At 34.1% G+C, this 23,624-nt stretch overlaps 1 protein-coding gene across 1 annotated transcript; it reads left to right on the top strand.

Annotated features, from left to right (window-relative positions):
* Window positions 1-304: 304 nt before the first annotated feature.
* On the top strand, window positions 305-23,216 carry LOC118191194 (uncharacterized). The gene is made up of 5 exons (XM_035361995.2): window positions 305-477; window positions 6,760-6,865; window positions 11,338-11,468; window positions 18,902-19,040; window positions 22,980-23,216. Exons 1-5 carry the CDS (start codon window positions 450-452, stop codon window positions 23,146-23,148), a joined length of 573 nt encoding a protein of 190 aa, XP_035217886.1. The 5' UTR covers window positions 305-449; the 3' UTR covers window positions 23,149-23,216.
* The last annotated feature ends 408 nt before the right edge of the window (window positions 23,217-23,624 follow it).

Genomic DNA, 23,624 nt, shown 5'->3' with positions numbered 1-23,624 from the left:
GTCAAATGTTTTTTGTTTCCTGGTTTGGCAACAAAAAATTATTTACGAATTAGTTGTTGCTTGGAAAGAATGAACAGATTTTATTCATACTGAAATATTTTTACGAATTTGCTTTTCAGGTGTATACAGAATTTATATATTTTGTTTTGGCCGCAGATCGCTAGTAAGTCTTAAAATCTGCAAGATGTTTTATATTTGTTATTTAATTTATTTCTGTTTACAATCTATTATTGAAATACTTTCGCGTTCAGCTGAATGATTAATAGCTAGTAATAAGTACCTTATCTTTTATAGCGAAGGTTATTAAAGATACGAAGTTTATTGATTGCATCTTTTATATAATATGTCGCTGTAACGATTACTGAATTCTATTCGGCCGCTAAAAAAGCTGTCGCAAGGTGCATCGTTATTATTTCATTTCGTAAAACGAGAATTGGGACGCTGAAGTTATGAAGTGGTTAATTCCATTTTCCCTTGGTAAGAATTAACTTTTTTTCTTTATTACGATACATTGTTACAATAGATGACAAAATAAGAAGTTTATAGTTCCTAAAACAAATTATAACCCGGGCTGAGCAATATCTGAGTAATTAACCGTGTCTAAAATAACGCGAGAAGTGCATGAAAAGATCAAAAAAATCTTGAATATTTAGGAATTAATTCCATAATGAACAATATTATCTTTCATAACACACTTCAAAGAATCATTTTGTATTTCCGGTATTTCCTGTCTTGGCAAAAACAAAAGTTAAACTGAGTGAAATAAATACAACGTCAAATGATAAAAGTTTTTTTTCTTTATTAAATAAATGCACAAGTTTTTAAACTGTGGTAATTTACAATGAAATTATATAATAAGAGTTCTGACGTTTTCTCTTGGTTTTGCCATTTTGAGAGCAGCTCATTTAAAATATAAATTTTTGTGTTTTGCATCTTTTATTTCTGTGGAACTACTTTTTAAATTCGTAAGTCGGTCATCCTTGATTAATTTGAAAGACATTTCAGGTATAAAGCTAAAAACTGCATACAAAGATTCTTAGCCTGAAAGGACATTAGCCCAAATATGTTATTAGTCTCTCGAAATGGGATTTGGTGGCGTATCACTTTAAGTGTCTCAACCACTTTGCAGATTGTTGCCACGAAATATTATCGCCCTGTATTACTTTTAAAGAAATTAAATAATGAAGAATCTGCCTGAATGTATATATATTTCTCGCATTGTGAAAAGACGACTGTACATAGAAACATCAAATTCTGAGTCACGTAGACCTCCACCTTAACATGTGTACTTGGAAGGCCGAATTTGAATTTCGAATTTCATATTTCATATTTTAATTAAATCAACAAATTCAAAGGTATGAAACCGAGCATTGGGAACATTGCTCGGCATATAACTTTGTTATTTCCAGCGCACAAGACTGTACATCAGAAAGATATGCTGTTTTTAAATATTTTGTTATTTTGCTATTCAACTGCATTTTATTTAGCGTAAGTGCGAAGAACGGGATATTCAATTAATAAATTTAACACATGAAACCTTAATACTAAAAAGACAAAAGAAAAGTTTTGAAAGCCATCTTACTAAGAAAACTGTACATTGATATGATAAACTGAAAATATATTTAAAAAATAGAAAATATATGCCGCCACTTAACACTTCATTTGGAATTCTAAACACATGGTGCTTTTAAAATTTTTGCAATTTTGCTTTTGAATTGTATATGGTTTTTAAGTGCGAAGAAATTTATTCTTAATATTTAAAGATAGAAAGACAAAAAGAAATGGGCTAGCAGGAGTGATTGCAACAGAAGACTGATAAACTGCGAGCTCAGCGAGAGCGCAGGAAAACCTTAACAAACCTTTTTGGGTTACCGATAAATTCTGAGCCCTTTCAGACTTTTCTTTTTTTCCCATTTTTACTGCCTTGTACGAAGTAAAAAGGAAGTATTGTAATCGCGAAAATTTTTAGGCATCATATTTCAACGAAAATATTCATTTTGACCGCTATCGAATGCAATTTAACAATTTTTTTGCGTGACATCTGTACGTAAGGACAAAATAAAGAACTTGTTTTCCCTCCAAAAAATTATGAAACTGATTTAAAATGAATTCTGAAGATAATTTTTCGGGGCGTCTGTACATACGTACGTATCTCGCATAACTCAAAAACGAGTAGCCTCAGAACATTGAAATTTTGTATATATGACTGCTATAACATGTAGATGTGCACCTCGTATTTTGGTTGCAATCGACCTCACCAAACGTATATAACTATATATGTATCCACTCTGTTAACCGGCTCAGAGACTCAGTTTCTTTACGCTTATATGTTTGTAAGTTGTGCATTTTTTGCTTTAAAAATGATTGAATTACGTTGTTCTTATCTTCCGGTTCAGGTTTTTATGCCTTTAGTAAATGTGAATCTAATATTTGTAGAGGTATCAACAATTTAAAAGTTGTTTATGTGCAGCTAACCCTAATTAATTTTGCGGTGGCGGACATGTTTGTTTACATTTTAAACTTGACAAAATAGCGGATTTGTTGCCAATCTAGAGAAACTAAGCTTCGATACAACAAAGATAACGCCTTCTTTTATTATTGTGAATTAAATCATGTTTAATCCATTCTGGAATTTATTCGAGGAAATAAGTGTTTAAGATTTACTTCGTAATTTTTAATGTAGATATTTTCAGTTTTTATGTATTTTTGCCTTTGCGAGGCGAGAACTGAATTAATTGAATGAGAAATACTCAGTCCTCTGCGAAAAACTGTTTCTTTTTTGTTTTGTTTTCTTAATTTCTTTTATACATCGTTCTAGCTTTATTATAGTATTTGAACAGAGCATGTGGCAATGATTAGATAATTCTTCAAATGATATAAATTTATATGCATTCTGAGTTATAATATGAACGAAATGTAACGTTGTTAAGTGAACCTAGCGCCAGAGTGTCGCTATGGTAAACAAATACTAAAGTGAATTTTAAAGAGCACATTTATTCTATTGTGGTTTATACGCTATCGAAGAAGTAGATTGATTCAATCCAATAAGTTTAAATGAAATGCAAGAAAAAATGCCTATAATTTAATGTTCCGTACAGGGAAGTCATGTGGTGTACACATTAGATTTCTTTTAAATAATTTTCTTTTTTACTTTCGTACTTTTATTTCATTTTTTGTATTTATTTTTTATTTTCCAATTTTAATGGAATCTCTCCGATTATAATCTGTTAAACAACAATCTGAAGTTTTCATATTGAAAATTTTGTTTATATGCTGAAAGAATTTCAAACTTAAATTTCAAAACTAATGTAAATTAAGCGCATGAAGCATATACTTTGGCAACAAACAGCCAATTAAAACTGGAGAATAGCTATTATTTTTTAATAAGTAATATTAAATAAATTAGGTGTGTTCGATGAGCGGAATTATGCGCAGAACTGTTCACTTAAAAATCAAGAAATCTAAGCTAAAAGGATAGCTGTTCTGTTGTTTCTTTTATTGTTCCCCCCCCCAAGAGAACTACATGCTTTTGTGCTAGTAGGTTCAAAAACGTTCAAGCTTCAAAACTTTTTTTTGTTCTTAACATACGTTTTCATTTCTTTTCGGAAACAAAGAATATTTCAGAAAGAAAGTTGATTGCGACATTTAATTTCACCTCATTTACACGAGATACGCAATTATTACGAAAATGGTCACTGATATCTTCTGTTTTTTGAATTTTATGCCGAATGTTGTTTTAATTTAATTCCACCAATGGTATTTTCTCCCAGAAATGTACATAATAATAATGAATGCAATAGTATGCATGTGGGAATAAAACAAAAAAAGACTTTAACTAATCGTCTTCCAACAAGCGATAATACTGTATATTTTTTAAAGAATGCATTTATGAAACTGGCAATGATGAGAGTTCAGGATTCTAAAGATATAACGATCCACGTCGAACTCACATACAATTAACGTACATGTTATTTTTTATTTATGGACATCTTTCATCTTTCAATATGACGATACGATAGACCTAGTACCTCAGTTTTCTTCACAGAAATAACCGAAAATGAAAGAAAAAGAGTCCGATTTACTTGATGGTTAAAATTTGATGAGAGCAATCCAGTCTACAAATAATTTGCTTTATAATTATAAAGAACAGAATGAGTGCTCCCTGCTTTTCCTCTGTGTTAAAAAATAAACCTATTAAAGCATATGAGCTAATATTATATATGTTATTTATGAACACTAGAAATATCCCTAAACTAAGCTTGACATCTTGTTTCATTATTTCTGGTGATATTATTTTTATCTACATATACAGAAGAGTTGAATGGTATGGTTAAAGGAGGGTGAGTTGACTGCACATTTGCTGTAAGTGTCACTTGTTACGAAAATGATTTTTTCTCAAACCTCTTTAGAAGGCCTGAAACTGTGGTGTAGCTAGAAATTAATTTTGTTAGGTGTATGCCGTATTTTGCCATGAACGAAGTGTTTCCTTTAGCTTACAATTATCATTTTGAAAAATTAAAGACTACGCTATATCAATCTTACTTCTTTAAAGCTGTTTAAGAACTGAGGTAATTTTTATCAAGTTGTAAAAATTACAGAAATAAATAATATTTAAGAAAAATAATAAAGATACTCTGAAAAAAATTCCTACTTATCAAAACCAGTGGAATCCAACATCATTGAAAAAATTATAAAAATCGTTTAATAATTGAAAAACGGTCACAGTTTAAAAAATTATTAAAAAGTAGCGAGTATAATGAAAGGAAAAATTCTGTACATATTAGTTTTAACAAAATTACATTTATTATCCGTTACGTTTTTGCAAAATACTTAAGACCTGTTCTTTGCTTGCAAATATACACTGCTCAGAACAATTACGGTATATTATGACTTCGGAAATAAATTAAATAAATAAAAATAAGAAAATGTTTAGGTGACTGATGTATGAAGTATTGGTGATGTAAGATATGAGAAAAGAAAAGAAACAACGAACAAGGAATAATCATGTTTTATTGACGATATTTGTCAGTAAACAAAAAGTGCACAATTTATGCATATTATACCATATAACAAAAATGTGTTCTCGAATACAAATGAGTTTCAATAAAGGGTAGAAGGGGCCCCTGATCGAAAACAGTATCGCACACCTACCAGGCGTGGAATTAATGAGGGACTGCTGAATTGTTTCTGGAGGTGATAAGCGACTAAAACCCTCCTCCCTAGAATGTCCCAAAATATATTCTATTGGGTTCATATCTGGGAACATGGTGGCCGATCCATTCGAAGGATTCCTTCGTCGAAAAGGAAATTGTTCACTGAACACGATGTGGCCTGGCATTACCATCCGTGAGAATGAATTCCTCCCCGATTGCTGCAGCGTAAAGAAATACAATAGGTCTCAGGATTTCATCCTTATATGCAAGTCGGTGCGGCCATTGACAGAAATACTGGCCCAGACCATAACTACGCCTCCTCCATACTAGACACTTTCATACACAAATGCAGGAGTATTCCGTGTACCAGCTTCTCTGCAGATAAGAATCCGCCTGTTACCAGGTTGTACACTAAAGCGAGACTCGTGTGTGAAGATAATGTTGCTCCACTCATTTCATCTCCACCTGAGACGCTCATTTGCCCCGCCTTCTGCCGGCAGCACAGTGGTCCTGTGTCAACGAAACACAAACCTTTAGATCTGCGAGCATACAATCCCACATGGTAGAATCGGGTTCGAATAGTTTGAGTAGGATTTATGGTACCGGTAACCCTCTTAAGGTTCTGTAAACCATTAAAATCTAACGTTTTCTTAAAATTCTTGTCATAATGCTAATTAGTTTACGGAAAATGTGTTAGCAGACCGGATAAAATTGCTTCGGGGATCACATGCGGCTCACAGGCCACCAGTTAGACCAATCAGTTTAAGCACAAATAGCACGCAAAATAACCCGTCGTGAAATACTTGAATTTTGGTTATACGGGGTTACTTAAAGCTATGGTGTGTACTAAATCACCCAAAAGAAGACACCATTCCACAGCATCCACTGATGATTTCTACACAAATATTGCTTTCTTGCTGTCTATAATTTCTTAGTACGTCTTAAAATAATACTTGATAATAATGATTGCAACATTCAGCATTAATTCTGAGATAATTTATGATCTGCTAAAGGGGAAACGTCATCGAGTGGAAAAATTAATATTAGAAACTTAACACTGTAAGGTATATTTTATTTTATAATAGTTGTTTTAATTTCGATGTGCTTTCCTATCGATTCTTGTTTCCTCTTACAACTCCCTACCAGAATGGGATTTTTAGAATCGCTTTGAGTGCAAATGAGTTAGAATAGTAATTAAGGAGGGTTCAACATACTTCGTCAAAGAGAGCTTGGAATCCTGAGTAGCGCGTGTTTGCCTTCGGACTAAATCTCTCTAGAGGCTGTTACGCTCTGCCATATACGTATTATGTGCCTATTGAAATTCACCGGCTAGTTTAAATTAAGGGCCAACTACGTTAGATTTGTGTTAGCTTCGGCTAAGTCTTTTTTAATTAGTTCTAATGTAGTTCTTATTTCTTATTTTGAGTTCAAGCCCGAATGGAGGCTTTGACAACACAATAAGTATTTTGAGAAACAGTCAGATTAATAAATGCATTCTTGCGCTGATTATGTTACATTTATTTAAACAGTCAATGAAGAAAAAATATTTTGAATGGCTAATTGATTTTTGGATCTGTTTTATATAAATTTAATTTATTTATTTCAGCATTCTTTGGAGTTGTATTCTGTGAAGAAGACGTATGTCTTACTTCAAAATTTCAACAATGCCTAATGCTCCCAAGTTTGTTTGGCCAAGACAGCCATCCTTGCAAGTGAGTATTTGGAGAGTGAACTTTTTTTTAATATAGATGTAAAATAGAGCTTTTCAAATATGTCCCAACAGTTTTGAACAAAAACTTCATTTTATTTTTATACTTTAAATTAATACTACATCTAATGACCCTATTTATCCGGCAAATATGCACTTGGCTAATCTTTGTTCTCTTATTAAAGTAATAACTACAAAAGTTATGTATTATTTTTATAATTTGATTAATATTACATCTAATGGTGCTATCTGTATGATGCGTCATCACAGGTTATACTAGTAATAAATTTTCAAAAATTTCATGCCTTTTGTTAAACGGACAAATTAGTTGTGTTATCATACAATTGCTTAAGAAAATAAATTAGTAAAAATAATGAAAGAAGTTAGCATACTCAGAAGTTTAATTAAAATAAGGGCTGAATATGGAATTTACTGGAACGTTTGCAATCGGTCCTTGCAAAGAAGGTGCCACAACTTTCAAGTATTAATTTTTTTTTGAAAAAGTGTACATATGATGTATAATCATTAGGTTTGTTTGAAGCAGGAGAAGTGAGAAATGAACAATATCCTCAGCAGGACTCGCTGGACCTCTCGAATACAAGTTGAGTATGCTTCCAATTAGACCACGAAGGTATGCCGAAAGGAGGGGGAAATTAACTTATTTAGAAAGATATCTTTTACTGATGTACATAAACTGAATGAAGTACATAGATGAAATCACAATAAAAGATATCAAAACAGTTATATGTTTTACACCAGCTGCATTTCGCGATTTGCATCGAATTACAAATTTCTAGATTGTCAGTACCTGTAGATGGTGTTACAAATATTACAAATACTTCCACGTATTCTTGCCGCTAGCTGATGAAAGAACTGCTGATTGCTTATAATAGCTTGTATTGTTTCGTTGAAACAACTGATATGAAAGATATTAAATTATTACATCAGAATATTTCCTAAAAACGTTTTTTCAAATTTGAAATTCATGTATGTCAAGAAGTTGAATTAGAGATGCAGTTTTTAGAGAAAATATTAGGATGGTGGATATTTTTGTCTGAGAGATGACTTTCAATAAAATATTGATTTTTGACAGAAAATCAGGTGTCTAGAAGAAGTAACGTTGAATTTGGAGTATTCTCCGGAGAGAAATGTTTTCAATTTTCTACACATTTTTCTTCTTTAGAAGCAATAATGTAAATATCATTATCTGTCCGAAATGTTCTTTTCCGTTTCTTCATCTACAAAATATTTTGTTCGTTCAAGAAATGCAATAAACAAAGGAGATAAAAATTTTACGTTTTTACTGATAGTAGACATAATCGTATACGAATAGGTTATTTAATGGAGATTTTAATTTAAACCTTCAATTTTTTTTGGTCCTAAATAATCAGATGTCCGTCTTGAATGAATTTTCATATTACTAGACTAACCTATGCTAATTATCTGATAATCAGTTAGTTACAAATTTTCCATGACAATGTTTACAACATTCAAAGCAGAATTTTGCTAAATATTATTATTCAGCGATATGATATCCTGAAATTTTCTTAGTTATCTTTCTGCGTACAATGTGATATTTACATTTAAATTTGCAAAGCTATAATTTCAGGATGCATGAAACATATAAAGCTGTGCAGATTTAAAGTGTGCACAGCGTTTCAAATTAGAATCATGCATTTTGATTCATTGTCTTCTGGCACCCTGAAATCTTAAGTCGTAATACTGTTATCTCTTGATGCGATGAAATGCAGACCATATTTCTGTCTCTTCCTGTATAATTGCGGGAGAATACAGTAATTAATTATCAAAAACTTTGAAAACGGCTTCAGTATTTAAAATGCCAATTTCCAGATTGTTTTCTAATGGTACTTTATGTACAGATTAGATACTGATGTATGAAACCTTTTTGAGACATCTTTCCCAGCTACTTCATCCTTATGTAATTATCTCGAAAAATATAATTTTAAGTTGTTATCTGTCATGATCTGAAACTTGAGCTGTGCGATATCTTATATTGAACATATGAAAACAATAATTCAAGTGTCAAAAACTCTAGAAACTGAACTGTATTCATCACTAGCTGAAGTACCCGGCACTGCTCAGGATTTATGTAATTTGAAGAGATTTCATTTAGAGGTATGGAGGTACGTTTTTCGAATTATTCGCGAAAAGCTGATAGACAGCGTATTTAAATTCTGCTCTAAAAATTCTACGAAGGTCTAGAAAGTTCTACACTCTTTTAAAGAGATAATTAACATCGCGCCATTTAACGGTTTTACTAAGAACTGATACATGCTTTATTATCGGTTATGGCTTTTTGGGAGAAAATAACTATCCACTTTGGTTGATTTCTCCACCGTTTTCGAATTATTCACGAACACTAATGAGAATCACACCTAAATTCTGCTTTAAAGACCTTTCATTCTTCTGGAAAGTTTTACACTCTTCTCAATAGTAAACGAACATGGTACAATCTAGCAGTTTTAGTAAGAACTGATAGTGGGAACGCAACAATAGCGAAGTGAAACTATGGTTGGGAGACAGGATTTTAAAATTGAAGCTATGTAGAAATATTAATATTTATTTTTGTAAAAAACAATTAAGAATTCCTCCCTTAGCATATATGACTTCCACTGCTAAAGAGTAAACAATAACGGCAACGTGAACCTAAAATAGGCAATGTATACACAGATGGGTGACGTGAATGTACCGTTATAATATAAACGCAGAGTGTGAGCCCTATGGATGTGGTTTTTCGAAATCTTGTGTAGACAGAGACGCTCCTCCTGTTTTGAAGATCAGATGTGCAAACTTTTTTCACGACTGCATTCGTTCTTCTCGAAGTGCTCACCAAACCACCTGATGGAACACATTAATAGCTTGCGACAACGCGTCCTACATTGAGGGAGCTCTCTCATACGCTGCAAAATGTTTGTGTTACAGATGGCGCCCTCACCTTCTTCCACTCCTAGTAGCCTCCCCATATGAAAAGATTCCGCTTAGACGATATTACACTTAAAATATTTTAATCTGAGCAGTGGCGAAACTTTTCTTTTAAATCGCAGTAATCGCTTTATTAAAGTCGAAAGGCATTTTGTTAAAAGAAAGGCATTCGAAAGGTATACTACGTTTTGACGAGTGGCAATAGACTTCTTTCCTATCGCCGAGTTTTCTGATTGAATTTTAATTATAAATACCTTATAATTTGCAGAAAAGCAACAGAAGCTTTTAAATCGCTGAGTTTTTAATTAAAAGTCCGTTAAATTACACTCTTTTGCAAAAAAATAAAAGCACCAAGAAGGACTTTTGCGATCGTGACGAAATTTGGTACGCAAAAACATATTAATCGAACATGCAAATGATCAAAGTTTCTAGTGCGCCTTGAACAGGAATTGCGATCATAGCGCATTTCTAGCGCGCGTTTCGCAAAGTATAAAACAAGTAACAGAGGTGGAAAATTTATCTCGCCCCTAACCGCCCTAACGGTATCATTGTCGGATATTCAACGCACTACCAGCCACGTCTATACCTCCCGTGATACCGTCCACCATATCACCATGCTTGTCTGAGGCGAGATTACGCTCACAGAAGCCTTTAAGACGTTTGCCTTTGACCCCACAACATCAGCGGAGTCGTCTGGAGTGGTGTCGCAGCCGATCATCATGGCTGCGATCAGACTGGCATCGTATTGTGTTCAGTGGTGAATCCCGCTTCACTCTTAAAGCAGATGACCGCCGTGTTTTGTCTGGAGAGAACGGGACCAGCGGTCCCAATCAGCCTTTGTTTTACAAAGGAATACAGCCATAACCCCTGGTGTGATGGTGTGGAGCGCTATTTTTTATGACAGCAGTTCATCTTTAATCATCCTCCGTGTATCTTTAACAGCTCAACGATATGTTGATACTATTCTGCGGCCGGTTGCATTACATGCTAGGCCGCCAGATTCGGGCACTACAAAATATCGCAGATCTGGAGCGACAACTGATGAATGCCTGGCAGAATGTGTCGCAGGATGACATTAGGAACTTCTACCGCTCTCTGCTTCGACGAGTTCAAGCATGCATTGCCGCCAGGGCTATTCGACCAACTACTAATTTGAACACTTAATGGGTGATTGTGAGCCGTGAATTGGTACTATGAGCTTGATTTTTTAATCATTTTATTATCTGTGTATGAGCTATACAAATATTCAGTTTCATCAAAAACAACCGCTTCCTTCATGGTGCTTCGAGTTTTTTGCAAAAGAGTGTACATTCATATGAAAACTGCAGATCCTATTGGTTGTTTTTCGAGAAATCTGAAGTAGACAGTGATCTTTCTCTTGTTGTGAAGGTCGAGTGTGCCAAATTTAATTAAAATCCGAATAAAACTGTAGATTTCTCTGAAAGACAAACGTACCATCACACTTCTTTATTTATGCAGAAGATTGCACTCCATATACGAAATATATTTTAACTAACTGTAAGGTTTTTTCAGAGTGGCCCGTATAGTAGTGGAATGTGTTCAAACTGCAGAAAAAGCATGTCAAAGAAAGGAGGATCCAAATTTAAAGGAATTCATTTCTGTTCTCGAGGATATCTGTAAAGAAGGTTCGGCAAATAATAAAAGTAAGCGTTTTGTACTTTTTTATAATTTAAAAAATATAATTTTGTTTTTTGCAGAAATCGAAATTTTAAATAAAATTAAAGGAAAAGCAAATTTATATCAAAAGCGTAACACATAGTCTTAGAATGTAGGGCATAACGGTTTTTATTAGTTACAATAATGTATTTTATTCTTTTGTACTTTATATTAGTACTATGTTATACAAGTAAGGAATAAAATAAGGGTTAAAAGTTTAAGAAATGTATTTATTGCTTTTAAACCACTTAGTAAGCTATTACAGAATGATTATATCCGAAAGAAAAATTAAAAATATTATTACTTTTCTGAATGGCAGCATTATGAGAAGTGATTATGCACGAGGTATTTGATAGATAAGATAAATAAAAAGCCTAGTATTTCAAACATTTGCAAAACGTGCGAAGTTTTTGTCATTGTTCGAAACAATCGTAAGTTTCTAAATCCGATGATATAACCCTGTAATGAAACATACGCACAGTGGCGGACTAAAATTTCGAAATAAGCCTTTAAGGCTAATTCTACTGAAAATTATGTATTAGTGTTACGTCTAAGGTTGTTTCTCTTTACATGTGCACTAAGCTTCAACTCACAAGTTTCTCTTTTATGCATGGGAACCACTTTGTTGTTCTATGGAAGCAAAATTCAGCCAAGGGAGAGTTGATGTTCTGTATGTTTGGATAAATTTGATTAAAAGAAGGAGTCTTATAATTAACTGCAAATTTACACGAAACAAGAGAATTAGCATCACTTCAGTTGCAGGGAATTTTGTAATAGTTATTTTTAATTTTGAAACCCTTTCCTTTAAATTCTTGTTTCCCATCTACAACTCTCTGCTAGAATGAGTTTTCAGCATCGCGTCTATGTAAATGAAGTAGAACTAGTACTTGATGGGAAGTTAGTCACATCCGTAGAAGAGCTCAGAAGTTCTCAGTACAGCGAGTTCTGCCGCCGAGGTCAATACGTAAATATTAGTAGTCTCTGTTGAGGTTTAATTATGCTCCAACTCGGTTATTTATTTCTGTGCTGCTTCGGCTAAGTTTCTGAAGCTTTACTGTAACCCTCAAAGGAGCCACATCTTAAGTAAAGGCACAGGTGGAGGTTCTTTACTGTAACCCCGAGAAGGGCCATCTGTATTATTATTCTGTGAGTGGGATAAAAGGGTATTTTAACCCTTCCCTGGACTTTGTAGTTATAAGAGTATTTATAGTCGCTAAACTCTTTCCCAAGATCCTAGTTACCAAGGCCACTATTTTAACTAGAACTTTATACAGTTATCGATTAAATTGCAGATTCGGATTGCTACTGACATCAGCTGAGTTATCGATTAGATTATCTATTACTACACTACTGACTTATGTTCAATTATCGATTCGCATGAGTTGAATACTTATGCAGGATTGAAATGAAACTATATTATATACTCCAAATACTTTAGGCTGCTTCCGTACAATGATATTTTAGCTAAAATTTTAGAGTGCTTCAGTTAAAATATAAGTTGTGTTTTAATATTCCCGCAAAACATTATATTGTGCTTTTCTTTGCGAGCTTTCGATAATTACCTTAACGCAGCAGAAAACTAGGTAACTAGATTTAGTACGAAAATGTTCTTTTATGGATCTATGACAGCAATTACAAAACTTAATTTTAATAAAGACAGACTTTGTAGTTCGGGTTCCAAACAATTCTGCTCTGATTGTTTGTTGCTCTTGTGACGTATTTCACAATAATGTCAGAACGAGCCCACGAAATTCATCCTGGCAAGGAGTGCAAGATTGCGCCTGTCATTGGCAATAGCCTCGAGCACCATACAAGTGACAGTACGACTTTGCTCAGTCCCCCCCCCCCATTTTGAGGAAGTATATTCGAGGGGGGGTTCGAGAGTCTCCCACCCCTCTTTCCCTGCCACCAATTTTTTTGAGAGAATTTTCTGCTCGATGCATATTTAGAGTTCCCCCACGCAGTACAGACAATATACGTTTACAAACATCCATGCCTCCTTTGGGATTCAAGCCGGACCCTTCGGTACGGCCGTCTGTGTCGCTAACCACTATACTGGTTGGGAGGGGGCAAATAATTCTACCACTGTTTCATAATTTTGACACAGTAGTCGATTTATACAATTACATTAAGTTAAGTAATATATTAACATATTGTAATAACAAATCACATTTTTTCCCACTTTAGCATTGTATTTACGGTAATCATATTAAGACCGTTTATTGGCTCAAACGGATTCGAATAGTGGACCGCGAAAAATGAAGTGGATTAACATAGCTGCATGACTTGAATGCCAAAGAGTATATTGGGTATAAAATGAAGTGCCAGAAGTGAAAGAGTATTAAAGCTATGATTAAAAATTAAAATCCTTTCAAGTTTTCCGTACTAATAAAATGTGTATGAAAAAGACTGAATGCATTTAATTCGGTGTGATAACTTTTACTTCACCACGTTTAATGTAAATATGTCTACACTTCTATCAATATTTAATAGAGATAGAGAATAACTGGATAGAGAACTGTTGTAAAACAATAATACATAAGTATTGTGACAGTACTACAATCTTATGAAAGCATGGTAACAACTCTACGGTACTACAGAACAGGGCCATTCCTAGGGGGGTGCAGTGCGTAAAAGTACGCGGGGGGCGAAAATCAGGGGCGACTGCACTCTTGCGATACCACAGCCTAAATATTTTAAATTCATTAAATTCATTTTAAATACTTGTCATATGTAAGTACTTTTTATGCAATTTGTTATATGTAAGTACTTAGTGAGCATGAAATAAAAATTTTATTAATCAATGAGCATTTTTTTTTTTTTTTAATTTGGGGTTCAGCAATCTTAGGAAAGTACGCAGGGCAGCCGATGGCCTAGGAAAGGCCCTGCTACAGAAATAAAATTTATTCTAATGATGCTACAGAATTTCTAACAGAATATAACAATTGTGATATAATAATAATAATAATGTATAGCTTCTGTCAGTAATGCCTGAAATTCGAAAGTTTTCTGTTTTTTGATTAACTAAGTAACTATATTTTACTTCTCATTTTGCCTTATTACCTGCACTGAAGTTCATGCCAGTTGGTACCATTTTCAGGAACAAAATTTGTAAAGAAACTTACTTATATAAATGTTAACCCTGGATCTGTGTCAGGCAATCTCCGCCCTGTCTTGTTCTTCCAATGAAGAATCATTGAACACACACACACACACACAAAACAAAAAACAAAAAAAAAAAAAAAAAAAAAAATAAAAAAAAAAAAATAAATAAATAAATAAAATTAAAATTAAATTTTTTATTATTTCTTCACCCTAACAATTTATACAGCTTGTGTTACAAAAGAAAAGTCTTTGCTACTTGGCTGATTAACAGGCACAGAATTTAAGTATTAAAAATATTAGACTTAACAAAACAAACCACTTCTACAGATTTCGGCTCAGACCCTCAGCAAACGTTACTAAATAGGGCTTTGAAAGTTGTAACAGAATTTAAGAAAATTCAGAAGCTGAGGAAAAAAAAAAAACACTATCGAGATAGTCAGCGAATTCTGTATTAATGTAATTATTTATTTGTGTTCCGGGCTGAGCAGACGAAAATACAACTGTTAATAAAGGCAAAAATAATAAAATAACTGGTTAATAAATATTAGCCATTTGAGCTAGGTGAGCAGGAACGGATAGACACTCAGTACCGCCTGTTGATTCTCCTATTAATATATGTTACTTCTCAGATTGAACGTCTAAAAAGTGGATAAGTGTCCTTTCTTCTGCATATTTCTGACAGAGTACCTAATTTCATGCTAGGATGAAGTTTGCTAACTTACTTTACCTGTGAAGCCCACAACCTTATATATGCTAATACCTTAATTTAGGCACACTAGCGGCCGAGCAATAAAAGCCGCTGAATACTGGTAGTTCGGTGTGGGGTTCGAGTCCCGGTGAACGGGCTGGTTACATGAGCTTTTTCATGTTTTTTCCCATGAATAATGGGGATACGGTCCAGTTTTCCTTAAAAAGACCTTCACGGGGTATCCCTGCCTTTTCGCGTAGTGCCTAAGGGTAGAGCGCATAATAATAATAATAATAATAATAAAATCTAAGCTAGAAGCCATAACATATTTATAAATAAATGCATGGAGATATATTGTAAATAGATTACGTACTTTTGATATTTCGTAAAATTTCGTGTCTGACTGTTCCTTATAGATTGCAAAGCCGCTGTAGACCCAGACTTTTAGCGGACTCAAAGTTTGGATACCTTTCCGTATGCATAGATATCCTGTACACGGGAATGTAAACTCAGGTTTCAGGTTATTTGCAAACGAAGACTGAACAAGACAGGAAGTTTTCAGTGCCTTAAAAGCGAACTTTTTGTAATAGTAAACTTTCTATAAAAGAACAATAAATGTAGAAATTCTTCTGCCAGAATAAGGATTATTCTTTTACAGGCGTATCTTCTCCAGAATTTAACGTTAAAAGTTTAAGAAGAAAAAGCCTTATTTTTGATGACCTCCGTTCATAAATTAAATACTATAAGTAAGGGATTAAGATCAAACCATGCCTGTCTCACATTGCCGAAAGTGGTATTTTAAGTATGGAAAATACAATAATGATCTTTAATTTGAAATTTAAATTAGTTTACAAGTGAATCATTTTCTCTTGAAATTACATACGTTCAGATTACATGCAAGTCAATAGTCTCTCATTTGTTTCATGCAGTTATCCTCCGCTATATGCCATCTCGCTTTATTAAAGACCTAAATCAATATTAATGCTCATTTTTGGTTGACGAGAAACATCTGAAGAGTATTTTAGCTTTTACGGAAAATGTGAAAATATTATCCAGGATCTATTTTACACAATAATTTCAGAAAATCATAATTTTAACTGTGAATGAGCGTATCTTTTTCAAGTAGTTTTGCAGTTTCTTTGGATTGTGCACACAGTACGATAGAGTAAAAAGTAATGTCTGAATGAACAAATAATCAAAGCATATTGTCGTATAAGCAAGCATATTGTCTTAAGCCTTTCACAACAGCCTGGTCTTGATATTCGATATTTGGCAGAAAGACACAGGAACCCTAAATATAATGTCCTGATAAAAATGATGGTAATACTAATTTGGTTATAATGATTGTCATTGTCTCTCTCCTAAATCCTAGCTCTTGCATACACTGTATTCCAAATGAAAGTACACAGAAGCCTAAACCAAAAGCGAGGTAATTTGATTTGTGTTGACAGGGAAACTGCTTTTTTTTGCGCTTGTGTCACTCTAACCCCAATGTGATATCTTACAAGTACGTCCATTTTACATATATACTGTTACCTTGACTGGGATACAGGGATTACAATGTCTGTTCATGCTGAGGGCCAAGGAGCTGTTGAAATATCACTCCCCATTCCTTTGGTAGCGCCAATTTCGGCTGCGGAATTGTTTCTGGCGTCTGGTAACGTGCTTTCAAATGTCCTCACATGTTCTATGAGATTTAAGACCAATAACCTTGCAGACCGATCCATGCCTTGAACATCTTCACTCTCTAAGAGCTCCCTGATAGCTACTGTAAGATGAGCTGTAGCGTTGTTGTCCATGGAGAGGCAGTCAGGACCTCTAAACAGACGCTCGTGAAGCAAGAGAACCCAGGTACAATAGCGCACACCACTGACTGAACTTTCTTGGAAGATGTGAAAGTCAGTACGGCTAAAAAGCACTATAGCAATTCAAATGTGATTCTGGTACCTCCAAAACAATCCCTTTCGATGATATTCGAGGGGTGATTGCGTATTCTCTTCTCTCTCCTGGTGTGTATAGGTCCAAAATCGCTCTTCAGACTAAATTGACTCTCATGCATAAAGAACACTTGCCCCCACTCCTACTGTGTCCTCTTATGTCCACTTCTGTTATGTTCTCGTGTTCTCGGCTCCACAGAAACCGACGTCTCTTAGAAGACGACAGAAACCGACGTCTCTTAGAAGACGACAGAAACCGACGTCTGTGGCACACACCATACTGGTCGTCGTGTATACAGAATATGACTGCTTCATGGCCACTGTGAAACATGACATCGAACGTCCAGTAGTCTGTTGCATGCGCCTTGCTATTGCCTCACTGTTTGCTGGGTATCTCTCCTGTAGGACAATATACAGATCATCCGCAGTCGTTGATGCTCGTGGACAACCACTGCTGAACGATGGGATATCTGTTCCTGCCTTTTCGAATGCTCTCCAACCTCATGGAACTGTGCTGCCCTACTGTATCGGTTCTAATTGCTCCTAATGCCTGTTTCTTAATTGGTCTTTCGCTCCGTTCTGTTGCCTTGTTCAGCTTTTCTGCCAATTTCTCTGCCTCATCCTTAACTGTAGCTCACCATTGCACTTTGCTCGGTAATATTTTGCATTTTCGTACAACTGCTGATAAGGATTTTTGTTGCTCCGATAGGGTAAATAGCTCCTATATAAAGGACTACTTAACGTATATTAGGTCCATGTTTTCTATGAGTACTTGTGCATGACCAGTACATGCCATATGAAAAGCATGGCATCTATCAGGAATGCATCTTATTGCACAAAGACCTCACAATTAACAAATGCAATATCTTTGCCAGTACGTGGCGGCAAATATTTTGGTGCTCACAGCATATTATTCGCCTTGTTCTGGAAGTTACAGACTATTGCGAAATGTCGCATGCTGTACTTACTATTTTAATCAGAATTTTAGTGTCTGATTACCCTAAAAGTGTCGTGACGATTATCATCGGAAAGTGCGATAGTTTTGCTTGTTAGTGCAAACAGACAACTACTTTGTAATACCTTATGGTTCATTTTTGTTATTTAAGTACAGTTCATTTGCCATTAATAAAGTAATCTTATCAAATGACTGTATTTTATATTTAGTGTAAATGTATTTTATATCAAACCTTAATATTAAAACAGAATACACAGCTGCTTACGCTGTTAAAGGAAATCGAAAATGAATATAAGTACAATGAATTAATGAAAACAGTTAAATCTCAGAAATAATTGAATTACACTTCCAAGATAGCATATCATTTATTAAATTCTATGCGATTTATAGGAAATCTAGACTGGTTAAAGAATGGCTGATGGTACTGTTCTACTCCTAAAATGAGACATGAAAGAAAAGAGACATATTCAACATAAATTCAGGCCTTGGTGATCTCATTAAATATGTATTTTTTTCTCCTTAAATATAGATATGCAAAAAAGTGGATCTTTTATTATAGCAATTTTAATTTACTATAAAACAAATATTGACTATAAATATGGTGTTCAGATGTTGTCATGCAAAAGATAATATACATTAATGTACATTATTGAATTTTGAACTTCATTTTCCCGAATGATCATTGCAGATTTCAGTGTAGATAAATATATATATATATATATATTCTTTTGCTAGAGTTCATCGAGCTTTTTCCTTGTTTCCAAAGAACCATAGACACATCTGTGAACTGCGCAGCATCTCTTTTTAAAGACATAAATGACGAAATGGTCAAAGATCCAGAAAAGGTGAAAGAATTTACGAAGGATGCATGCAGGTCAGTTCAGAAAGTAGCATGTCTATGAAATATAAAATATTACCTTTCATATTAATTTGATATATTTAGATATGAGACAAACATTTCCTACTTATTTCTGTCAATAAAGGAATGTATTCTAACATTCATTAAGTGCATCTTAAAACTGAAAATTCTTAATCTGCATCAAAGATCAATAAGGAAAAATAAATCATTATACAATTATATTTGAGTTAAAATGTTTTAATAATCGTATACTTCTCTATTTTAGAAACATTAACCAATAAACTGTAAATACTGAAATGAAATTTTCTTTTCTTTCTTAATTCAAGTTAATCCTTTGCTAGTCAATGGAAATTTTCAAATTCCTTTGCTCATTCACAGAAAGGTTTGCTTGTAACTATCAGTATTAATGGTTAGGTTTGATTCCAGTGATTCGTAACGGAACGCACGCTTCATGTATCACTGACAAAAAATATAATTTTCTTGGATGAAACTCTCCCATGACACGTAAAGCATTGACAGCATTTTGTTGAATTCTTCCAGTGGTTCAGGAAGTTCGTTTCGTATTTGAGACTGATCCCTGTGCTGTCATGTATCTCACCTGTATGACACTATCATCAGAACAAGTCCACGAATTTTATTGCAGGAGTGCGTCTGTCGTTGGCGTGGGCCTTGGGCACTTTATCGTTGAAGTACTATGTTTACAGATGTGTCTTAAGTGGTCACAGGTTATGATAAAAAGTTCTTGTGCCGAAGCCCTATCTCCCATAGCAGAATTTTTAAGATGTCCTTATCGTATACAACAGTATTTCTTCTGGACGCAACAATAATATTTTTCATGAAACGATAGCAGTAAACGATAGCAATAATTTCTACTGATCGCAGCAGGCTATTATATGCATGACTGCCTCGAAGACAGTATCATAATAAATATATTAGAGCATTGTGCTGTTCTTGATGAGTCCATAACGTAGTAACCACGTCACGGATAATGACATCATATCTTGATGTATCTATAATGTTATGATGGTCCATGACGTGGTTGCGTAGATGACGTGGCAGAAAGAAAGTAGGAGACTGACTTCAAATGAAAAATTAGCTACTGGTCTAGCAACATTCGTGATTCAGTGAAAGAAAAACTGGTTTACCTAGCCCCGTCTCAAGTTTGAAGCAGAATCTACCAGGAGCGATCCAAGGTTTCCCACGACTCTTTCCCTGTCACTAAACTTTCCAAGAGGAGTATCACTTGTAAACGTCTAAACTATCAGGATTTGAAACCGGACCCAAGGATACGATAGCTGGTATCTCGAATCTCCATACCGTTTAAGGGAGGCTGGAAACGTATTTTTATCCACCAGTGCTTGCTCGTTTTCATATACGAGCTTCTGCTTTGAGTTCAAGATCGTTAACATTCTTATCAGCAAATTTAACCCGTCGAAGCCGGAACTGGTTCATACCTTTCTATCCAGCATTCGCTTTAAGAAGAGACCAGCTTGATGTACATGCTTCAGCAGCTCATTTTCCTTGACGATACGAATTCAGTAATAAATTAGTGGTTTACCATCTTTCATGCACTGGTATTAAAAGTCTGTTGGGCCAGCATCTGTGTGATTTTTATTACACTGCAGAGATAACTGTCACATAAAATAACTCGAGGGAATTTTAGATTTTTAAACTAGCAGTATAGTCAGCCAAAACGAAGGCTTAAATCTTATTTTTTTAACTAATAACTTATTTCCAGTTTTCGAACTCAAGAATACGCCTGGAAACAAAATATACCTTCTTCGTCGTCTAAAATGTCCAAGGGCATATATGATCAAATCAAGCAATCTACATGTTTTGTGCGAATTTATAGCTGGCTGTTAAAAATAATGCTTTAAATTTTTTAAATATAGGGTTGATCATACATCCGTGAAATATTTTTAAAATTCATGCCAAATAAACTGTCCAACCTATATCAGATTCATTATTCTGAAACAGATATAAATTCATTTAGATCTTTACGCGTATTTCAGTAATGTTTAATGTTTTCAGCTTTGCTGATTCGAATAACGTTTAAGTGCCACTGAAGAATTTAGCTGGAGATGTTAGAAATCTTGCTGAGGTCACAAATGAATAAAATGTGTGATGATTACTTTTTTCAACAGGACAATTTTCCGGTTTGTTACCACAGAAACCATTACCGAGACACTTGCAATGGTATCTCAATGAACATTTGCCACTGAGAAGAATATAAGACACAGAAGGAAAAAAAAATTTTGTAAATACGCCAACCATCCCATTTTTCGTATTTAATCCAATGTGATTTTTGCTTGCGAGGGATTCGTCAAGGGTATTGTGTTTTTGCCTGCGCTTCTCATGAACCCCGAGGATCTTCGCGATAACACGGAGGATTTAATCGATCATGATACACTAGCACGTGCTTTGAAGAAATAAATTATCGCATCAGCAAAGGTGAACACATTAAGCCCTTAACGAAAAAAAAAAATGATAATTTGGTCTTTAGTTCCGTTAAATAAAATTTATTAGCAATTGCATAATTTTTATTATGGAGATTTTAAAAAGGTATGAGGTCATTTGTTCTGGAAAGTTTCAGAAAGGTTTTGAAAAGTTACGAATAGCCCTGTGTAAAGACTAATTGTTTACTGTCTTGTACGAAGTAAAGGAAGTGTTGTAATTGCGAAAATAGTTTGAGTTTCTGTATATTTTTGCCTTGCCGGGAAGTGAGAGTTGAACTAATTGAATGAGATATACTATATTTGTAATAAAATTCGAGGAAATATGTTTAAATGAAGCGCAGGAAAAAATATGTATAATTTAACATGCCGTATAAGGAAGTCATGTGTTGCCCATATCAGATATTTTCCTTTTTAATTTATGGAAATAATATTATGAGTTGGCTATGAGCCAATAATTAACGTGACAGTGTTTTTTGAAGCACGAATCCTGTAAAATTCTGCGAGCAAGCTCTCTCTTTTTTGTGTTGTTCAATACTTTTCACTACAGTTTGCATGAAAGGCTCGCCAGTTAATGTATTACATCAGCAACATTTTTCTAAACTGATATTTCATTTTTATTTATGAACAAACTTAAATTGTGTTCCATCCATGACTGTTGTAAGGTATATTTTTTTTGTTAGAGCAAATTATGTCTGTACCATATTTCGTTTAAAATCTGTCTGTCACAAATTGAAAGAGAAACACGCCAGTCTAAAAAAAAATTAAATACAGCAGCAACCTGTCTCTGGCGTAAATTTTAAACAAAACGTTTACGATTGCAAGAGCGATCAAACACAGATTCCTCTTCTTCAACAGCAAAAATAATTCTGCTCTTGAAAAAGAGGTACCTGCGTCTGAGCACCCTCAAGATCGGTAGATTTTGTTCAAAATCTTCCAACCTTTGACTTCATCCTTTAAGATAAAAGCCTAAGTCGAAAGGAATTATCCGGTTTCAACGATTTAAGCAAAGTACTTATTCGCATTTACCCATGATACATGAAATTTAAATTTAAATATCTAAGTTTTTTATGGAATAATACAAGATGTTCCATATGATATCCGTTTATCATTTAACAGATATCCATTTCAAACTACACAAGCATATACGACATGACTGATGCGACGACCTGATATTTGGAATTTACCATTTTCCGATGGCAATAGCTACGTAAGAAGATATATATTTATTATATCACTCTCAACAGCAATTTTAAAAAATATGTGCCAAAAATCGATTTCTTATGAATTTGGAGTCTAGATGAAGACCGTATTGTCATTTGTTAATCTCGACTGAAGATTGGGTGGGTGCTACGTAACAAAAGAATTTCACGTAGAGCATTTGTAATGTGTAATATGAGACTTTCGATAGTCAAAGTTTAATTCGATCTATCACGGGTAAATATATTTTAATTACTTTGAGTTCCTAAGTGACTATTTACATCTATCTTTTATTTTGCAGGAAATTGGAGAGCATCGTGACATGTTTTGAAAAGAATGTTGAAGATATTTGCACGGCAGATGTCGAAACCTTTTTCCACAAACTATATAGTCCCATACTCAAGATGGTAAAGAACATTTGCGAAGAGATATTGAATAGTGACACTTCTAGCTCCCGTGTAATATCTTAGCTTGCCAGTATTAGTTTTATTATTCCTTTGGTACGCTTGCAAATAAAACATTCCAATTTTTTTTGTGATTTAGAGCATTAAATTTAAATATAAGCAAATACATAAGTCATGGTTAAATTGTGGTTAAGATATTCATTTCTTTGAAGTAGTGTATTCTGTGACTTATTTTAATAAACCACAAAACAGTGCGAACATATCTCATTCTATTTAGCTTTATTAAAACCTAACAGCCTTTTTGTAATCCTGCATCAAGCCTTGTGGCATTCGGCCAATTGAATTTACTTACTTGGTGCATTAGATCGTAGTACAGTACAGTTTCGAATCATTTTTAACAACTGCTGTGGGTTCTAAGTACTGAGCTAGGCTAATACAATAACAATAAGGTATTACTTTTGTTCTGTGAGGTGAATTTTGACTACTAGAATATTCAACTATCAAAGAAAAAGACACGCAGTTAAAAGATTTTGAGTTTATTA

The sequence above is a fragment of the Stegodyphus dumicola genome, chromosome 2 (genome assembly GCF_044657685.1).
Source record: "Stegodyphus dumicola isolate Sdum_Otavi_A_Nest chromosome 2, ASM4465768v1".
Lineage (NCBI taxonomy): Eukaryota > Metazoa > Arthropoda > Arachnida > Araneae > Eresidae > Stegodyphus > Stegodyphus dumicola.
The sequence above is the reverse complement of the archived record's forward strand: the minus strand, read 5'-3'. Positions and strand labels throughout refer to the sequence as shown.

Coding starts and splice junctions, on each gene's coding strand:
- LOC118191194 (XM_035361995.2), top strand. CDS start 450: ATGAAGTGGTTAATTCCATTTTCCCTTG. Junction 6,866..11,337: donor CAAGACAGCCATCCTTGCAA/GTGAGTATTTGG, acceptor AGGTTTTTTCAG/AGTGGCCCGTATAGTAGTGG. Junction 19,041..22,979: donor TTTACGAAGGATGCATGCAG/GTCAGTTCAGAA, acceptor TTTATTTTGCAG/GAAATTGGAGAGCATCGTGA.